The sequence below is a fragment of the Pristis pectinata genome, chromosome 14 (assembly GCF_009764475.1).
Source record: "Pristis pectinata isolate sPriPec2 chromosome 14, sPriPec2.1.pri, whole genome shotgun sequence".
In the NCBI taxonomy this organism is placed as follows: domain Eukaryota; kingdom Metazoa; phylum Chordata; class Chondrichthyes; order Rhinopristiformes; family Pristidae; genus Pristis; species Pristis pectinata.
In genome coordinates, this window is record NC_067418.1 from 13485597 (window position 1) to 13503094 (window position 17498).

The 17498-nt window shown below is 41.2% G+C and overlaps 1 protein-coding gene across 5 annotated transcripts in view; it reads left to right on the forward strand.

Annotated features, from left to right (window-relative positions):
* Positions 1-17498, forward strand: part of nav2a (neuron navigator 2a) — a 755574-nt gene that overhangs the window by 475869 nt on the left and 262207 nt on the right. For 4 of the 5 annotated variants that reach the window (XM_052028895.1, XM_052028896.1, XM_052028899.1 and 1 more), the window contains exons 5-7: positions 2913-3174; positions 8960-9028; positions 10919-11067. In XM_052028895.1, coding sequence (XP_051884855.1) covers positions 2913-3174; positions 8960-9028; positions 10919-11067 — 480 coding nt within the window. The remainder of the gene's footprint in view (positions 1-2912; positions 3175-8959; positions 9029-10918; positions 11068-17498) is intronic. The other variant, XM_052028897.1, reaches the window with a different exon arrangement.

Genomic DNA, 17498 nt, shown 5'->3' on the forward strand with positions numbered 1-17498 from the left:
CTGGCAAGGAGTGAAATGTCTCAGGAGTAGTTAGCGCATACCTTGTGAGAGCTGTTTCCAGAGTTGCACAGGAGGTGACTGAGAGAAGATTTCCTGCCCATTGCTGCTAAGAGTCATTTGTGCCATGCTTCCTTGATTTACGAGCATTCGATTCATGAATTTTTGCTATTATGCATTGAAACTTGGAGGTTAAATTGCAGTGCTATTATTTATTATAATGAATAGTGTGTCACTTTCTGTGAATAGGTATACACTGTACTGAGATGTCTATAATACATTTCTTGCATTCTTTTTAACATGCAAATATTCATTTCACAAAATGTTTTCCAGAAATGCACCTTTCACTAAATCAACATGTGGCTGTAGCTCCTACAGATAGACAGATGTGGGAAAATTATGACTGTGGGAGGTTAAGTTTGACAAACAATTCTGTCTACTCTTTCTTTCAACTTTCCCAGTTCATGGATATTTACATTAGGCCCTTGTCTACCTTGAAAGGGACTTGTCTAATGTATTGGATCATGGTGCTAATGCTGCATTTGGGAATTTCGGTGGGGTGAGGAGGAAGTGTTACCACAAATGTCTTCTAGAGTAGTATTTGTGCAGTGTCTTGCCACATTGTGGTGCAACTAATAGAACTGCAGCCTCACAGCTTCAGTGACCCAGGTTCAATCCTGTCCTCTGGTTCTGTCAGTGTGGAGTTTTCCCTGTGATTGTATGGGTTTCCCCCAGGTACTCTGATTTGCTCCTACATTCCAACGGGTTAGTAGGTTAATTGTAAATTGTCCCTATAAGCCACAATAAATTGCCCTTGGTGTGTAGGTGAGCAGAATCTGGGGTCAGTTGGTGGAAATTTAGGGAAAATAAAATTGTTTATTATAGGTAGGTGCTTGAATGTCATTCTCTCTGGGACTATGTGGGTTTCCCCCATGTATTCCAGTTTCCTCCTACATTCCAAAGATGTGCTGGTAGGTTAATTGGCTGCTGTAAATTCCCCCTTGGGGATGGTGGGTGGCAGGAAAATTTAGAGTGGTATGGGAGGAGTTGATGGATGAGAGTGAATAGGTTCAGGGAGATAAGTGGGGAAATGGGACTGATGGATGTACACGAAGATTTGGTATGGATTCAGTGGGCTGAATGACCTCCTCCTGAGTCTTAGGGAAATATCCAAAGAACGGTTCAGGGAAAATTTCCAACCTGATGATTCTATTATGAGAAGTTTCATCATTTTTCAAAGTTAAGAACCTTAACCTGATCTATGGACCTACAAGTTTATGAGGGTCAGCTCAGGTGAGTTGTTGAGTTTTGATTGGTACCCCTGTAGCAGTCTTGAGCTTATTTGAAAACATAATACTGCAAATGCTTGACATCAAACAGAGGACATTGGAAAATTTGTAAATGTTGAGAGAAGTACTTAACATTTCTTGTTGATGACCTTAAGTTTATTTGTGGTTTCCTAATTCTTCTGTCGCCTCACTAGAGTAAGTTCCGGAAACATAGATGCAAGTTGATAGGACCAAGACTCTGGAAGTGGATGCAGGGGTGGGGTGAGATGATATGTTCAGTTTACTGGGGAAAGCAGAAATTCTGGAAGTTGAGACTTGCTACTAGCTCGATCTGAAATGGTTAAAGATGATGGCTCTTTTCTCGGTCAGAGCTGAGCGACCAAAAAAATAAAACAAATTAACATTAAGGATGGCTTTTGTGTGTGCATGCGCACTTATGTGTGCACATTATTTTAATAATTAATTTAATCTGTAAAACAATGAATGCTTGAAGTGATTTCTGGATACGGACCTGAAATACTTGTGTGTCTTCAGGACGGAGAAAGGCTAAGAATGGAAACAAGCAGATTCTGCTGTCAAATATGTAAAACCACATTTGTCTTCACAGATAGATCCAAAAATACCAGCTCTGAATCTTTGTGGTTAAAATAAAACATATCATGCAAGTGGCCCTCTGAAGTAATTTAGGTTGTGAATCTAATCCTTCCTCAAAACATGTTTTGCCCCACTGTCCAAGAGTGAGTCCAGTTGATTCCCAAAAGTCTTTGTTATAATTTTTGATATTAATATTATTCTGAATAAGCAAGTTTCACAAACACTCATTGTTTTCACAAAGTGCATTGAAAAGGAAGTTTAAAGAAATATTGCTGAAACGATATCTGATTTATCTATTCCAGATATATCCAATAATATATCTGGAGTAGATGCATTCCAGATATATAATGTAACTGTTATTACTGTGACTCCTGCAATTAATGAAAGGATATATATGGCAGAAAATTAGTTAACAGATAAAGATGCTAAATTAGATTTCTGAGGAAGGTATGGCATGTTTTGTTTCATGTTTTAATTTTCCACTATGCGGGCATCACTGGCAAGTCCAGCATTTATTATCCATCTGAGAAAACCTAAACCATGTGAATAAGAACTTGTTTTCTCTTCATGTCATCTTGAATTGGTACAGCAGGGTTTGGAAAATAGTAAAACATAGTGCTTTCATCAAAGATTTTAAATCCATTTCCAAATCAAGGAAGATAGAGTCTCAGTGGTGGAGCATCTGCACTCTGGAGGCATGTGGAGATTACTGAGAAAAAAAGTAATGCTCAATTAAGAGCTCATATTTACGGCTTACACAAATTTTTTTATGGTTTTCCAATTTCTTTTGGATGGAAAATCCAGAGCATAGTAACTAAACTGTTTTACAAAAAAAAAGCTACAACCAAAACTATTTACAGATTGAAAGACAGAGATATAAAAGAGAGAGCCTTGGAGGGGAGAGATGGGGAGACATTATGTAAAATGGCAAAATTGTAATCTCACTTAAATAATTATAGCTAAAACAAGTAAGATGATGAACATTTTGTGTAACATAAACTGATGCACGTATTAATGCTTTATCTGTTTCAGAAATCCGGAATGGAAATCTGAAGGCCATCTTGGGTCTCTTCTTTAGTCTTTCCCGATATAAGCAGCAACAACAGCAGACACAGAAGCAGCAGCATCAGCCTTCAGTTGTATGTCAGCAGCAGGTGCCTCAGCATCATCATCCTCAGCATTCTCAGTGCCAGGTTGGCCTTCAGCAACAGGCACAGGGCGTACCTTACACCCAACCTCACCACCAAGTGCAACAGCAGTGCCAACAAAAGGCACAGTTGGAAATGCAGTCAAGGTTTGCTTTGACTTTTACATTGATAACTGAAATCTTTGCAATGCAAAATCTTAATGTTAGGGAATTTCCAAGATATGATCTTGGTAGGTGTGTTCAGCGCAGTGTTTTGGAAAAGGAACTGATATTTTTATCTACTTTTCCAACAAAGTCCAGATGGACTCGCTGGGATGTATGATCTACTTCTGTGCTGTTAGGATTCTATAATCTGCCTTCTAGCTCATTGCTTCATCACAAGATCACAAGACAAGGGAGCAGAAGTAGGCCATTCGGCCCATCGAGTCTGCTCCAAAGAAATGGGGAAAAAGAAAAAGAAACGAGAAATGGGGGGGGGGCGGGCAAAAAAATCTATTCTAACCCCAATTTCCAGCCTTATCTCCATATCCCTTGATACCCCGACTAATTAGATATCTATCTATCTCTTCCTTAAACGCCTCCAATGATCTGGCCTCCACTGCTGTACGTAGCAAGGAATTCCACAAATTCACCACCCTCTGGCTAAAGAAATTTCTCCTCATCTTTGTTTTAAACCTGTACCCTCTAATTCTAAGATTGTGCCCTCTGGTCCTGGACTCACCCACCAAGGGAAACAGCTTAGCCACATCTACTCTGTCCAGTCCTTTCAACATTTTAAATGTTTCTATGAGGTCCCCTCTCATTCTTCTGTACTCCAGTGAGTACAGTCCAAGAGCCGACAAACGCTCATCATATGTAAGCCCTTTCATTCCGGGAATCATCCTCGTAAATCTCCTCTGAACCCTCTCCAGCATCAGCACATCCTTCCTAAGATATGGGACCCAAAATTGTGCACAGTATTCCAAATGAGGCCTCACTAGTGCCCCGTAGAGCCTCATCAACACTTCCTTACTTTTATACACTATACCTCTCGAAATGAATGCCAACATAGCATTCGCTTTCTTTACCACTGATCCGACCTGGTGGTTAACCTTTAAGATATCCTGCACGAGTACCCCCAAGTCCCTTTGTTCTTCTGTACTTTGAATTTTCTCTCCTTCTAGATAATAATCTGCCCATTTATTTCTGTTTCCAAAGTGTACAACTGCACATTTCTCAACATTGAATCTCATCTGCCATTTCCTTGCCCATTCTCCTAAACTATCTAGGTCTCTCTGCAACCTTCCTGTCTTCTCAATACTCCCTACTCCTCCACCTATCTTGGTGTCATCCGCAAACTTAGCCACAAAACCATTTACTCCATCATCCAAATCGTTAACGTACAAGGTAAAAAGAAGCGGCCCCAACACCGACCCCTGCGGAACACCACTAGTAATCCGTAGCCAACCAGAACGAGATCCTTTTATTCCCACCCTTGGCTTCCTGCCAACCAGCCAATGCTCCACCCATTCTGTTATCCTACCTGTAATTCCATGACCTCTCATCTTATTAATCAGTCTCTTATGAGGCACCTTGCCGAAGGCCTTTTGAAAGTCTAAATACACAACATCTACCGCCTCTCCCTTATCCACCCTACCTGTGATTTCTTCAAAAAACTCCAATAGGTTGGTCAGGCAGGATCTTCCCTTCACGAAACCATGTTGGCTAGGACCTATCTTGCCTTGCACTTCTAGGTATTCCATAACCTCATCCTTGAGGATCAATTCCAATAACTTTCCTACCACCGACGTCAGACTACTAGGTCTGTAATTTCCTTTATGCTGCCTCCCACCTTTCTTATACAGCGGAACTACATTTGCGACCCTCCAGTCCTCCAGAACCATGCCAGAGTCTATTGATTCCTGGAAAATTATCACCAATGCCTCCGCTATCGCTAAAGCTACCTCCTTCAGAACCCGGGGATGCACCTCATCCGGTCCGGGAGACTTATCAGTCTTTAGCCCATTTAGTTTTCCTAGCACCTTCTCTCTAATAATCTTAACTGAACTCAGTTCCATTCCGTGAGACCCCTGACTAACCGGTATATTGCTGATGTCCTCCACAGTGAAGACCGATGGAATATACTCATTTAGTTCTTCTGCCATCTCTTTATCATCCATTATAATCTCTCCTGCACCGTTATCGATTGGTCCTATATCAACCCGTGTCTCTCTTTTACTCCTTATATATTTAAAAAAACTCTTAGTATCCTTTCGAATGTTATCCGCCAACTTCCTTTCATAATTCATCTTTTTCTTCCTAACGACCTTCTTAGTTTCTTTCTGCGGGCTTTTAAAAGTTTCCCAGTCTTCTGTTTTCCCACTAATTTTTGCTTCCTTGTATGCCTTCCCTTTTGCTTTTTTATTTTAGCCTTCACCTCTCTCGTTATCCACATTTGTGCTTCTTTTCCATTAAAAACCTTTTTTCTTGGAATATATCTATCCTGCATTTTCCTTATTACTTGTAGAAATTCCTTCCATTTCTGCTCCGCCGTCCCTCCAGCTAGCTTACTCTTTCAATCATTTTGGGCCAACTCCTCTCTCATACCACTGTTATTTCCTTTGTTCCACTGAAATACCGATACACCAGTTATCAGCTTCAGCACTGGAAGCAAAATAATGTGCTGGTGACGATACTGTGAAAAGATTTTCTTGTTAAGAATTTGAGGGATCCAAACTGTGAGGGGTACTCTTTGTCCCAATGTGTAGTAGGTATAGTGATCTCATCCATACACTCCACCCACCATGGCAAGTTGTGAAGTGAAATTCAATAAATCAAGTAATTGATTAAATCTTGTCAAGGGCACTCAAAAGGCCACCTCTCCCTGTCCAGCCTTACAGTATGTAGTTGGTTCTTACACCTTCAGCCAAGAATGGGTAGCAAAAACTGCTTTGCAAACATGATTCACAAAGCAAAATGACTGATTTTTGAAGATATTATTGGATAGAAATGGGTACTATTACAATATATCCAAGCAAATGCCTGGAATGCATGCATTTCAAACAAAATATTGCCCTTAAAAATGTAATGTAATAATTAATTTTCCGAGGTTTAAATCCCAGAACACTATCTAATGGCACTGTGGAAGTACCTTCTCTACGGCCCGCGGCAGTTTTAGAAGATGGCTTACCAACATTTTCTGATCATTAGTGTGGGATGGGCAATAACTACTGGCCTTGACAATGATGCCCACATCCTGTAAATGACCAAAGCAAAACTTAGCTTGACTTTAAAGCCATGCATTTTTTTTTTGGAGTACCTATTTCTCCTTAGATAATGAAATGATATTAAATTGTAACAGTGAAACTTTTAAGTGTAACAATTTTTGAAGCTGCAAGATGAAAGTAGAACAAAGTCAGAGGCAAGTTATTGGTTTACACTCCTGTTGTCTTCATTGGTTTAGTTTTCGTAAACTAATTGTGTTTTGGGTAAAATTCCCATCCTGATGTTACTTAGTGAAGTTAATTCACTGCCTGGGTTTTATTTCACCTTGCAAGCAGCAATTTTGGAACTCAGTGAGAAAAAAGGAGTTAATATTGGATCTGAGTATCATTTCAGGCACAGAAAATTTGGATCTTTGTCAATTCTTTTGGTCACCGTTGATTAACAACACCTGTGGTATATTTTCCCAGTGGATGCCTTTGGAAATGCATGGCATAAAGCATTGCACAAGAGAGAGAATGATATTTGTTATTGATGTGGGTGCTGAAGATCAAACTTGGAATCTTGCGAGTCTATGGATCAGCTTTGCATTATGTGGTTCATTTTCACAAGGAGTCACTGGGGAATGCATTCTGTTAAAATGATTTTCTTACAGACCTTGTTGCATTCACACTTGATCTGTGCAATAACTATTGCCCAATGGGTAACCAGTGATCTGTTGTAGAGCTGTCCCTCTGGTCATTTGCCAGGAGATACATGAGAAATTTTTAAAACGTTATTTAATTCTCGAGCTGTGGGCCCACACCGACTTGTTCACTGACACTGCCCCTGGTCAGTAACCCCTTTGGCCAAGCAGGGCTCTTGAGGATCGTTGCTTCATAATCTGACTGTAAAGAAAATGGATATTAAAACATCTCGCTGACCTTTGTTACAATTTGACGGTTTTGCTGTACACCATTTCTGGATTTTCATTGTAATTCAACTAAAATGCGACCTCCATTACTATCCATTTCATTCATTTTTGGTGCTAGGTACATGTGTAACAGCCCAGCACATTATTGTTAATTACTGATTGCTAATATAATCTGTTGCTGATGAAGGAAAGAAGCTTGTTTTAGAACATAGAACATAAAACAGTACAGCACAGTACAGGCCTTTCAGCCCATAATGTTGTGCCAATCAATATAAACCTTATCCCCATTCAATCTACTCCCCTCTCTATATCACCTTCCATAACCCTCTATTTTCCTTTCATCCATGTGCCTATATAATAGTCTCTTAAATGACCCTATCATATCGGCCCCTACCACCACCCCCAGCAGTGCATTCCAGGCACTCTCTGTGTAAAAAAAAAATCTACCTTCCTCCACGCACCTTAAATAGGTGACCTCCAGTATTGGCCGTTGCCACCCTGCGGAAAAGATGCTGGCTCTCCTCTCTGTTTATGCCTCTCATAATCTTATATACCTTTATCAAGTCTCCTCTCATCCTCCGCCACTCCAAAGAGAAAAGCCCTAACTCGCTCAACCTCTCCTCATACGACGAGCTCTCTAACCTAGGTAGCATCCTTGTAAATCTCCTCTGCACCCTCTCCAAAGCTTCCACATCCTTCCTGTAATGTGGTAACCAGAACTGAACACAATATTCCAAGTGTGGTCTAACCAGAGTCTCATAGAGCTGCAACATTACCCCTCGGATCTTGAACTCAGTGCCCCAGTTAATGAAGGCCAGCACACTATATGCCTTCTTAACCGCCCTCTGCACTTTTGCAGCAACTTTGAGGGATCTATGTACTTGGACTCCAAGATTTCTCTGTTCCTCCACAATGCATTCAATGATTTCCTTTTCCAATGGGGTGATGTACCTCAGCAAAGGTGTTTCTTTGATTATAAATTATACAAAAAACAGGCAAACCTAGTTCAGTCGATGGCACAGCATCGTGCATAACTCACCACCACTGTTCCTGGAGATTGCCATTAAGAAGTAGTGCAAATTCACAGAAATCGTTGGGAAATTCTTCCCAGTTTTCAAAGGTTCTCAGGCAAGTTCCAGGGAATCACGAATACTCATGATGAAAATCTCCCTAAATGTTGCAATACATTAGGAACACAGAACCTTATCGAATTAGTTACATGTATTGTGCTGACAATATACATCGGATATAGGTTGCTTGACAGCTTTTAAGCTATTCATCTTCCACAACAATTGTCCATTGTCCTGTGCAAATTTCTAGCATTCTCTGCTACCACTGCTTCTCTGTATAAACTATTCCACATATTTACAATCTTTTACCTGAGGAAGTTTTATCTTCCTACCTTTCCTCCTCTAACTTTGAATTGCTTAAGCCTTATTTCAGAAATGGTTTTAATATCAATGTTCATTTGGAGTCACAGTTAATATTAAGAATAATATCTGAGTAATATAAGTATCCTTACATCACTGATCGTTCCTCTTAACCCAATTACCAACTTAGTTGCCCATTTCTTGTACTTCCTTCAAGGCCAGAAAGGTTACTTTGTCAAACAGTGTTGAGAATTGTACTTAATATTCTAATAGTGTTTGGATCGAGGTTAAAAGATAGCTTCTGAAGTCTTTGGAAGTGGAAATTGGAACTTTGGAGCATGGGAGTTCTATAAAGACTCATGTTGCATGTCCTCTGCTGTTGCTACGCTATCACGCTCTATCCTTTATTCATGATCATATTTTTCCTTTCTTCTTCTCTGTCATACAGTGTGTCATCCAGGTTACCATCCCAAAGCAAAAGCACAAGAATTGCGCCCACTCAGAGAAAGACCTCTAGGTCAGCTGGTCTTGCTTGTTTTTAGCCCACTGATCGCTTTTAACATTTGAGGCGTCTTATGTGACTGTAACTGCATGGCTAGGCATTTTGCAAGCTTGCTAAGTAGCAAGGTTACCTTAACCGCCGTGCTTGCCAAAATAAAAACAGAAGCCCTGCAACCACTCAGCAAGTTGGGCAGCATTTGGGGATGGAGAAACAGAATTAACATTTGGGATGCAAGATCATTGACCTGAAATGTTAACCCTGTTTCTCTCTCCACGGATGCCGTCTGACTTGCAAACTATTTCCTGCATTTCTTATTTTCACTTCAGATTTGTAAAATCTGCAGTATTTTGCTTTTGTCGCAGTGCTTATTGAGCTCAACAATGAACATTCAGCTTTTTTTTTTCTATTAATTAAGACTGCAATTCTGTTTTGTTTGATGTGTGTGAGATACGTTTATCACTTCTGCTGGTAATCTTCCCTGATGCTCTTGAAACAATTGATTCCTTGCTGGTGACCCTCCGGTACTTTACCCAAGAGATAACTCTTGACTAATTAGCCCCCACAGTGCATTTCAGCCAGGCTGTTCCGGCCCTTAGCTGAAGTTGAAACAGTCAGCTGTGCAATTAGTTAATTTGCTTATGGAATGCAAAGTTGGTAAATTTGCAGAAACCTCAATATGTTTCACAACAGGCACTAGAACAGTACTTCATTCGTGGCTTGGCATTGTAGTGTTTGATGCATGGTCCGTACGCAGCTTTTGTTCAAAGCTGTGGATGGCAGTAAAACACTGTTTCAAAATATTCTCCTAACCGCTGATCGAGTAACACTTTAAAAATGATTTAATCTTTTAATCCTTGTTTTTTTTAAATGGAATATGAGTGTTTAATTGGAAAGGAGTAGAAAAATTTAACAATATTACATGTCTTTAGTCATCATTTGCTGTTCTGTAAATGGAACCAAGAGCTTAAATGATTTGCCCTAAATTGGAAATCTGTACTTTTCTATGATTGGTTACATTTATTTTTCCATTTTGTTAATGGCAAATCGCCTGAAGAGTATTAAAGAGCAGTGTTTTACAGCAGATCTCCAGTCTGAATTCCTGGGAGTATATAGTTTTGAAGAACCAAGATTATACTGATCCTGACCTTTTACAATGGTGCTTTTGTATATCTGATCTAATTTTTATAAACTACTGTTTATAAAAAAAAGTATTCTTAATGAAACATTTGAGAAATAATTTATTTATCATATTTATGCACATACGAGGGACCTAGCTATGCAGGGAGAGTCACAATCCATTTTGGCTAGAACTCTGAATGTGTGAGCAATTGTATTTTGGATGTTTTCGGACAATGGATGCAAGGACTGGAGATCTTCTGCTGTACAGTATTTTGTCAAGCATATGTAAAAGTTCTTTGAAGACAATGAAATGAACTTGTGAGTGAGTGGTCCTTTAAAATTATGTAAATTCAGCCTGTTGATATTTCAGCTCATTTGCATCTTGGTCCACCAAGGACCCTGAATGCCATGGTCGGATGGAGGGGATTCCTTCATTTTCTTTCCCAGTGCAATTCGATGAAGATTCACTTCCATTTACTTTAATGTCTTCACTTGACAGTCAGCTGAGCAAGTGTTGAGGACTAGATTTCCATTCACAAACTACGGATGTGTCTCCTCAAACATTTCATTCTAATTGCTTAATCTTAGTAGCCTGTGGTTTATCTTCATCAATGTTCACGGCACTATATTGATGTTATCGCTGTGCAATTTGTATGAATTAAGAACAGGGAGCTCTCTGTCATCGATGCAAGTCTTTGGTAGCAATCTTGTTTCTTGTCGTCCTGTTCACTGTCAGTAGTTTTCAGTTTGGTTGGTTATCTCCTCTTTTTATCTGTTTGGCTTTAGGCTTCCAGCACCCACCACGAGATTGTCAGCTGCAGGCAGTGAGACCAAGACTCGTGTGTCCACCAATGCCAACAACAGGCGCAGTCAGAGCTTTAACACCTTTGATAAATCCAAATCTGGTCACAACCCAGCAGCAAGCAATGAGAAAGGTATTTACATTGTCACTTGCTTCTTGACGTTCTGGGTGGAAAATTTGACTACTTTTGCTATAACTTCACTTCAGTTGAAGCCCCAAACAGGACACAATCCAGGCAGACACTAAAGTCTGCTCATGCGGGTGTGTACTTGGGTCTTAGATGCAATCTCTTGGATAAATGAAAGTCAAATCGTGGAGGCACACATCGTGGATAAAAGCCACTCGGCCCATTGAGTCCCTGCCAACCATCAACCACTAATCCCACTTCTCATTGTCCCCACACTCTGCTCAATTCCCCTCATTTCTACCACTCACCTACACAAGAAGGGTGACTTACAGTGGAAAGTTAACCTATAAACCCCCACACCTTTGGATGTGGGAGGAAACCGGAACACTCGGAGAAAACCCAAGGGAGAGTGTTCGAACCCCACACGGACAGCACCGGAGGTCAGGAATGAACCTGGGTCGCTGGAGCAATGAGGCAGCAGGTCTACTAGCTGCACCACTGTGCCACCCATTACTCAGACAAAGGTAAAAGCCTTTGCTGCATTACTCAAAGCTGAGTCTCAATCCTTCCAAATTTCAAAGACAGTGTACGTCCCTCAACCAGTAGCAGTGATGATACATTACCTAGGTTATTTCTATTTGTGGAATTCTATGGAACACTTTTGTATGTAAATTAGCTGCTGCATGCTTCTGCCTCGTGGCACAGTTATATTGCCAACATTGCACTTCTTATTTATCACTTATACCCAGCATAATGGTGATAATTCATGAAAGTTTGGGGCATTTCGAGGATGAAAAGATTGCTGACATGATGGACCATGGTGTGTTTAAACAGAGGAAGCTGTGCCCATTGGAGGACGAGGAAGTGAAAATTAAAAGAAAGTAAATGCAGATGCTGGAAATCTGAAATAAAATTGAAAATGCTGAAACACTCAGCAGGCCAGGCAGCATCTGTGGAATGAGAAACAGTTAACGTTTCACGGCCGAAGCTCTGACCCAGTTTTACGTAGAATATAGGACAGTACAGCACAGTACGGACCCTTCGGCCCACATTGTTGTGCCGACCTATATAACCCTTATCCACATTCTATCCCCTCTCTACTTCACTTCCCATAACCCTCTATTTTTCTTTCATCCATGTGCCTATCTAAGAGTCTCTTAAATGACCCTATCATTTCAGCCCCTACCACCACCCCCGACAGTGCATTCCAGGCACCCACCACTCTCTGTGTAAAGAAACCTACCTCTGACGTCTCCCCTGAACTTTCCTCCATACACCTTAAACGGGTGACCTTTGGTATTGGCCATTGCCACCCTGAGGAAAAGATGCTGTCTATGCCTCTCATAATTTTATATACCTCTATTAAGTCTCCTCTCATCCTCTGTCTCTCCAAAGAGAAAAGCCCTAACTCACTCAGCCTCTCCTCATATGACGTGTTCTCCAATCCAAGTAACATTCTTGTAAATCTCCTCTGCACCCCCTCCAAAGCTTTCACATCCTTCCTATAATGTGGGGACCAGAACTGAACACAATATTCCAGATGTGGTCTAACCAGGGTCTTATAGAGCTGCAGCATTACCTCTCTGGTCTTGAACTCAATCCCCCGGCTAATGAAGGCCAGCCCGCCATACGCTTTTTTAACCACCCTATCAACTTGCGTGGCAACTCTGATGGACCTATGTACTTGGACCCCAAGATCTCTCTGTTCCTTTGCACTGCTAAGAATCCTGTCATTAACCATGTACTCAAGTTAGATCTTCCAAAGTGTATCACTTCACACTTCTCCGGATTGAACTCCATCTGCCACCTCTGCCTAGCTCTGCATCCTGTCAATATCCCATTGCAACCTATGACAACCTTCTGCGCTATTTACTACACCACCAACCTTCGCGTCATCTACAAACTTACCAACCCACCCTTCCACTTCTTGATGAGAGGTCTTGGATCTGAAATAGATGCTGCCTGACCTGATGGCTGTTTCCAACATTTTCTGTTTTTATTTCAGAGGACCAGGGAACATTGATGCAATAAGTATGGGGTGAATGTAAGGAGATGCTTTTTCTATGCAGTGAGTGGTTATGATGTGGAGCTCTCTGAATATAAAGACAGAGGAAATAGCGTCAGTTCAGGGCTTTCATAAGGGCATTGGATTGTCCCTTGATGAAAAATAATTTGCAGGGGAATGAGATTGATGCCCATGCTCTACAAACAGCTGACGTGCATTCAATGGACCGCAACATCTCCTGGTGCCACAGTAATTCAATATAAATTGATGTTTTAATTATTTTTTAAAGCACTGCACATATTTTCAGTGCTTAACCTACAAAGAAGAAGAAAGAAATCTGCCACTGTTCTTCCATCCTGGTCACATGCCAGTAACCTGTAGTGGAAATGCACAACATCACAGGATGGTTTGAATGTGAAAGGAATCCATTCAGCCTGTCAAGCCCATGCTAGCTCTATGTAGAAGCAATCCTGCTGGTTTCCCCTCCCACCCCCATCCCCACCCTCTCCTCCTCTCCTATAGGTATGCAAATTCCTTCTTTTTGGGTACCTAATCTAGCTTGCTTTTGAATGCTACAATCTTCCTCCACTCTATTCATGGCCGTGCATTCCAGAGCCTAAAATATGCACTGTTTAAAAACATTTTCCTCCTGTTATTTTTAGATAAGATATCTTTATTAGTCACATGTACATCGAAACACACTGTGAAATGCATCTTTTGTGTCGAGTGTTCTGGGGGCAGCCCATGCTTCCGGTGCCAACATAGCATGCCCACAACTTCCTAACCCATACGTCTTTGGAATGTGGGAGGAAACCGGAGCACCCGGAGGAAACCCACGCAGACACGGGGAGAACGTACAGACTCCTTACAGACAGTGGTCGGAATTGAACCCGGGTCGCTGGCACTGTAATAGCGTTACACTAACTGTTACGCTCCTGTGCCTGCCCGTTCCTTTGCCAATCACTTTCATTCTAACTCTCAACTCCTGGGTCCCTCTGCCAATAGGAACAATTTCTCACTTTCTGTTCTGCCTATGCTCATCATGATTTTAAGTCCCTCTCTCAGGTCTCCACCTAATCCAAGGAGAGCAACCCCAGCTCCTTCCACCTGTCCACATAAATAATATAATTTGTCCCTTCTGTGACCCTGTCCAAAGCCTTCATAAATTCTCCTGCAGTGTGGCACCCAGAACTGGATGCAATAGTCTAGTTGTGGTCAACCAGTTTTTTTACTAAAGGTTTGTCATGCAGGGAGCTTAACATTGCAGACAGCACTGAGCTTGGCTGTGATATTTCTGCCATCAGGTAGTTTACAACACCCTCGTGTTCGGGCACATACCTGAATTACAGATGCAGGTAGATAGATTAGATATCTTTATTAGTCACATGTACATCAAAGCACACAGTGAAATGCATCTTTCTCATAGAGTGTTCTGGGGGCAGCCCCACAAGTGTTGCCATGCTTCCGGCGCCAACATAGCATGCCTACAACCTCCTAACCCATATGTCTTTTGGAATGTGGGAGCAAACCGGAGCACCCGGAGGAAACCCACACAGACACGGGGAGAACTTACAAACTCCTTACAGACAGTGGCCGGAATTGAACCCAGGTTGCTGGTGCTGTAAAACGTTACGCTAACCACTACACTACCTTGCCTGCTATAATGCAATAGTTATATTCCCAAGAAAGCTCCCGTTATAGAAAGTTGCATGATAGCTGTACAGGCTGTAGTTGCCTTCAAAGCACAGATTGCACTATAACCAATGTGGCCGCATAATGCAAGTAGTGTTCCCTAATCCATCAATCGCGTTATAACCAATTTGCAAAATGGAAATACGTGTTAAAGCAGAACTACCTGTATTTGGTTAAAGTCTCCGAAAATCCTGGGTAACTAACTTTAAGAAGAAGTCAAAGGTTCAGGAGAACAGGGAACATGCTTGGGAAGGCTAAAGGATAAGCTGCATTTTGAGGAAAGAACTTGCAAGAGTGTAATGGACTGGATAAATTTTCAAAAATGCAATGAGTTCATTTATATTGTTTGAACTTTTGCAGTTTAGTCTTTTCCACTGAGAATTTTTACAAAGCAGTTATATGGCAATGCACATGGTGAACTTTGGAAATGTCTCAGTGGAGATTTCTGGTTTGTATCAATGACTTTTCTCTGATGAGGTTCCCATCTCACTCCTGCCAGCAGAGGGAGATAGGTGTGTGGAGAAGCAAAACAATTCAATATATTTCCTGTAAATTCCATCCATCCAGTCAAACTACTAAGTTTTACTTTTTTTTTCTTTTCCATCCCTTGACCTTCTGTAGTTGTCATCTTCGGGACATAAGTTTCCCATCAGAAAGCGGGCTGGGGGGGGGGGGGGGGGGAGAAAACACTATGATCTTGTTTACGTCTTTAGAGATCGCTTTGAAGATAAAAGCAAAGCCAGAGAATCCCAGTGATACAATGCATTGTTGCTGTGCCACCCATCTCTCTGAAAGAGATGTCGGTTAGCTCCCTCTCCTGTCTTCCTTCGTGGCCCTGCAGAACTTTTCCCTTTAAATATTTATACATTTGCCTACTTGCCTTCTGAGAGCTAATTCTGAATTTGCTTCCACTATCCTTTCGTTGCCATTCCCCCCCTCCCAAAGATAATTAGCTCCCCTCTGATTCTATTACCCACTACCTTTTATCTGTGACAGTACTAACCTTCCTCAGGAGGCTAAAGAAATTTGGCATGCCCTTTGACCCTCACCAATTTTTATTGGTGCACCATAGAAAGCATCCTATCTGGATGCACATTGGCTTGGTATGGCAACTGCTCTGCCCGAGACTGCAAGAAGCTGCAGAAAGTTGTGGACACAGCTCAGCACATCACGGAAACCAGTCTCCCCTCCATGGACTCTGTCTATACTTCTCGCTGCCTCAGTAAAGCAGCCAGCATAATCAAAGACCCCACCCACCCCAGACTCTCACTCTTCTCCCCCCTCCCATCAGGCAGAAGGTACAAAAGCCTGAAAGCACGTACCACCAAGCTCAAGGACAGTTCTCCCCCGCTGTTAAAAGACTATTGAACGGTCTCCTTGTATGATAAGGTGGACTCTTGACCTCACAATCTACTTCTTTACGACCTTGCACCTTATTGACTGCCTCATTGCATTTTCTCTGTAACCTGTAACACTTTATTTTGCATTCTGTTAGCGTTTTCCCTTGTACTACCTCAATGCACTGTTGTACTGAAATGATCTGTATGGATGGCATGCAAAACAAATATTTTCACTGTGCCTCGGTGCATGTGACAGTAATAAACCAATTTACCTTTGTAACTGAGATGAGGCAGTCTGTTGCTAAAGGTCAGAAAAGATAATTATACAGTTAATTTGTATGAAAGAGACATAATATTTGTGATGTTATATGAAAAAATTTGCTGCATAGTGATGTAAGGGAAAGTGGTGTGACTACAGTTAAAAGAATCCCTTGTTCAGACGGTATCTCCAAATCGAGATGATCCCAGGTTATGAAGTGGTAAGGCATTTCTATTCAAAAGTTCAAAATTCAGTGTGCGGTTTTGGAATGTGGTTAATGAGATTGACCAGACCAACAGAAGAGTGCGGATCCACATTTGTGACAGATTTTTCAGTGTAGCAGTTTAGCCTGTGGGTTTCCTCAGAAGGACGGCTGGTGCACATTTAATATACTAAAGAATTCACAAGAAAGTAAGTGCGCACGCTTCAGAGGCTGAGTGGCTTCCACCCGTTCCCAAGTCCCAGCATATTCCAACTTCAATCTTCACTAGGGCTTCTTAACATTAATTTCTTCTCCTGTGCCTCTGCTTATCAGGTATGTTTTCTTCTTGTTTAAAGCTCTAGACTTGATTATTCATGAAACAGAGAGCAATGCTATTTGATAAATCTAACTAATTGCATCTGGCCATTTTAATCTCGTGCTGCATGATAGTTGGAAATGTACCATTGGGTACAAAGGCAAATAGATGCTTATATAAGTGGGAAATAAAAACTGAACATGCTGGAAACATTGCCTGACCCGCTGAGTATTTCCAGCAATTTCTGCTTTTTAAAAAATTTCTAGCATCTTTTTTGATTTTCATTTAATGTGAGTGAGAATACTGCTTCAAAAATTAAGTTTTTTTTTAAATGTGTTAATTTATTTCTGTAGTTCTGATAACATAGTTTGCTTTGTCATAACATAGAGCAGATTTTGCCACTGAAACACTCAGGCATTTTAAAATTTCTCCCTGAATAAAACGCCGGAGAGAATTACTGACAACAGCTGGTTGGAGTTTACTCATACTTGGAACATGAACCATTCCAGAGTCAGCACTATTCCTGACACATGAGCGGTATATTTGCCCATCATCTTTTGGCTTTAATGAAATAAAACTGTTGTGTCATTGAAGCTTAATATTGCTGGCAACAGATGACATGG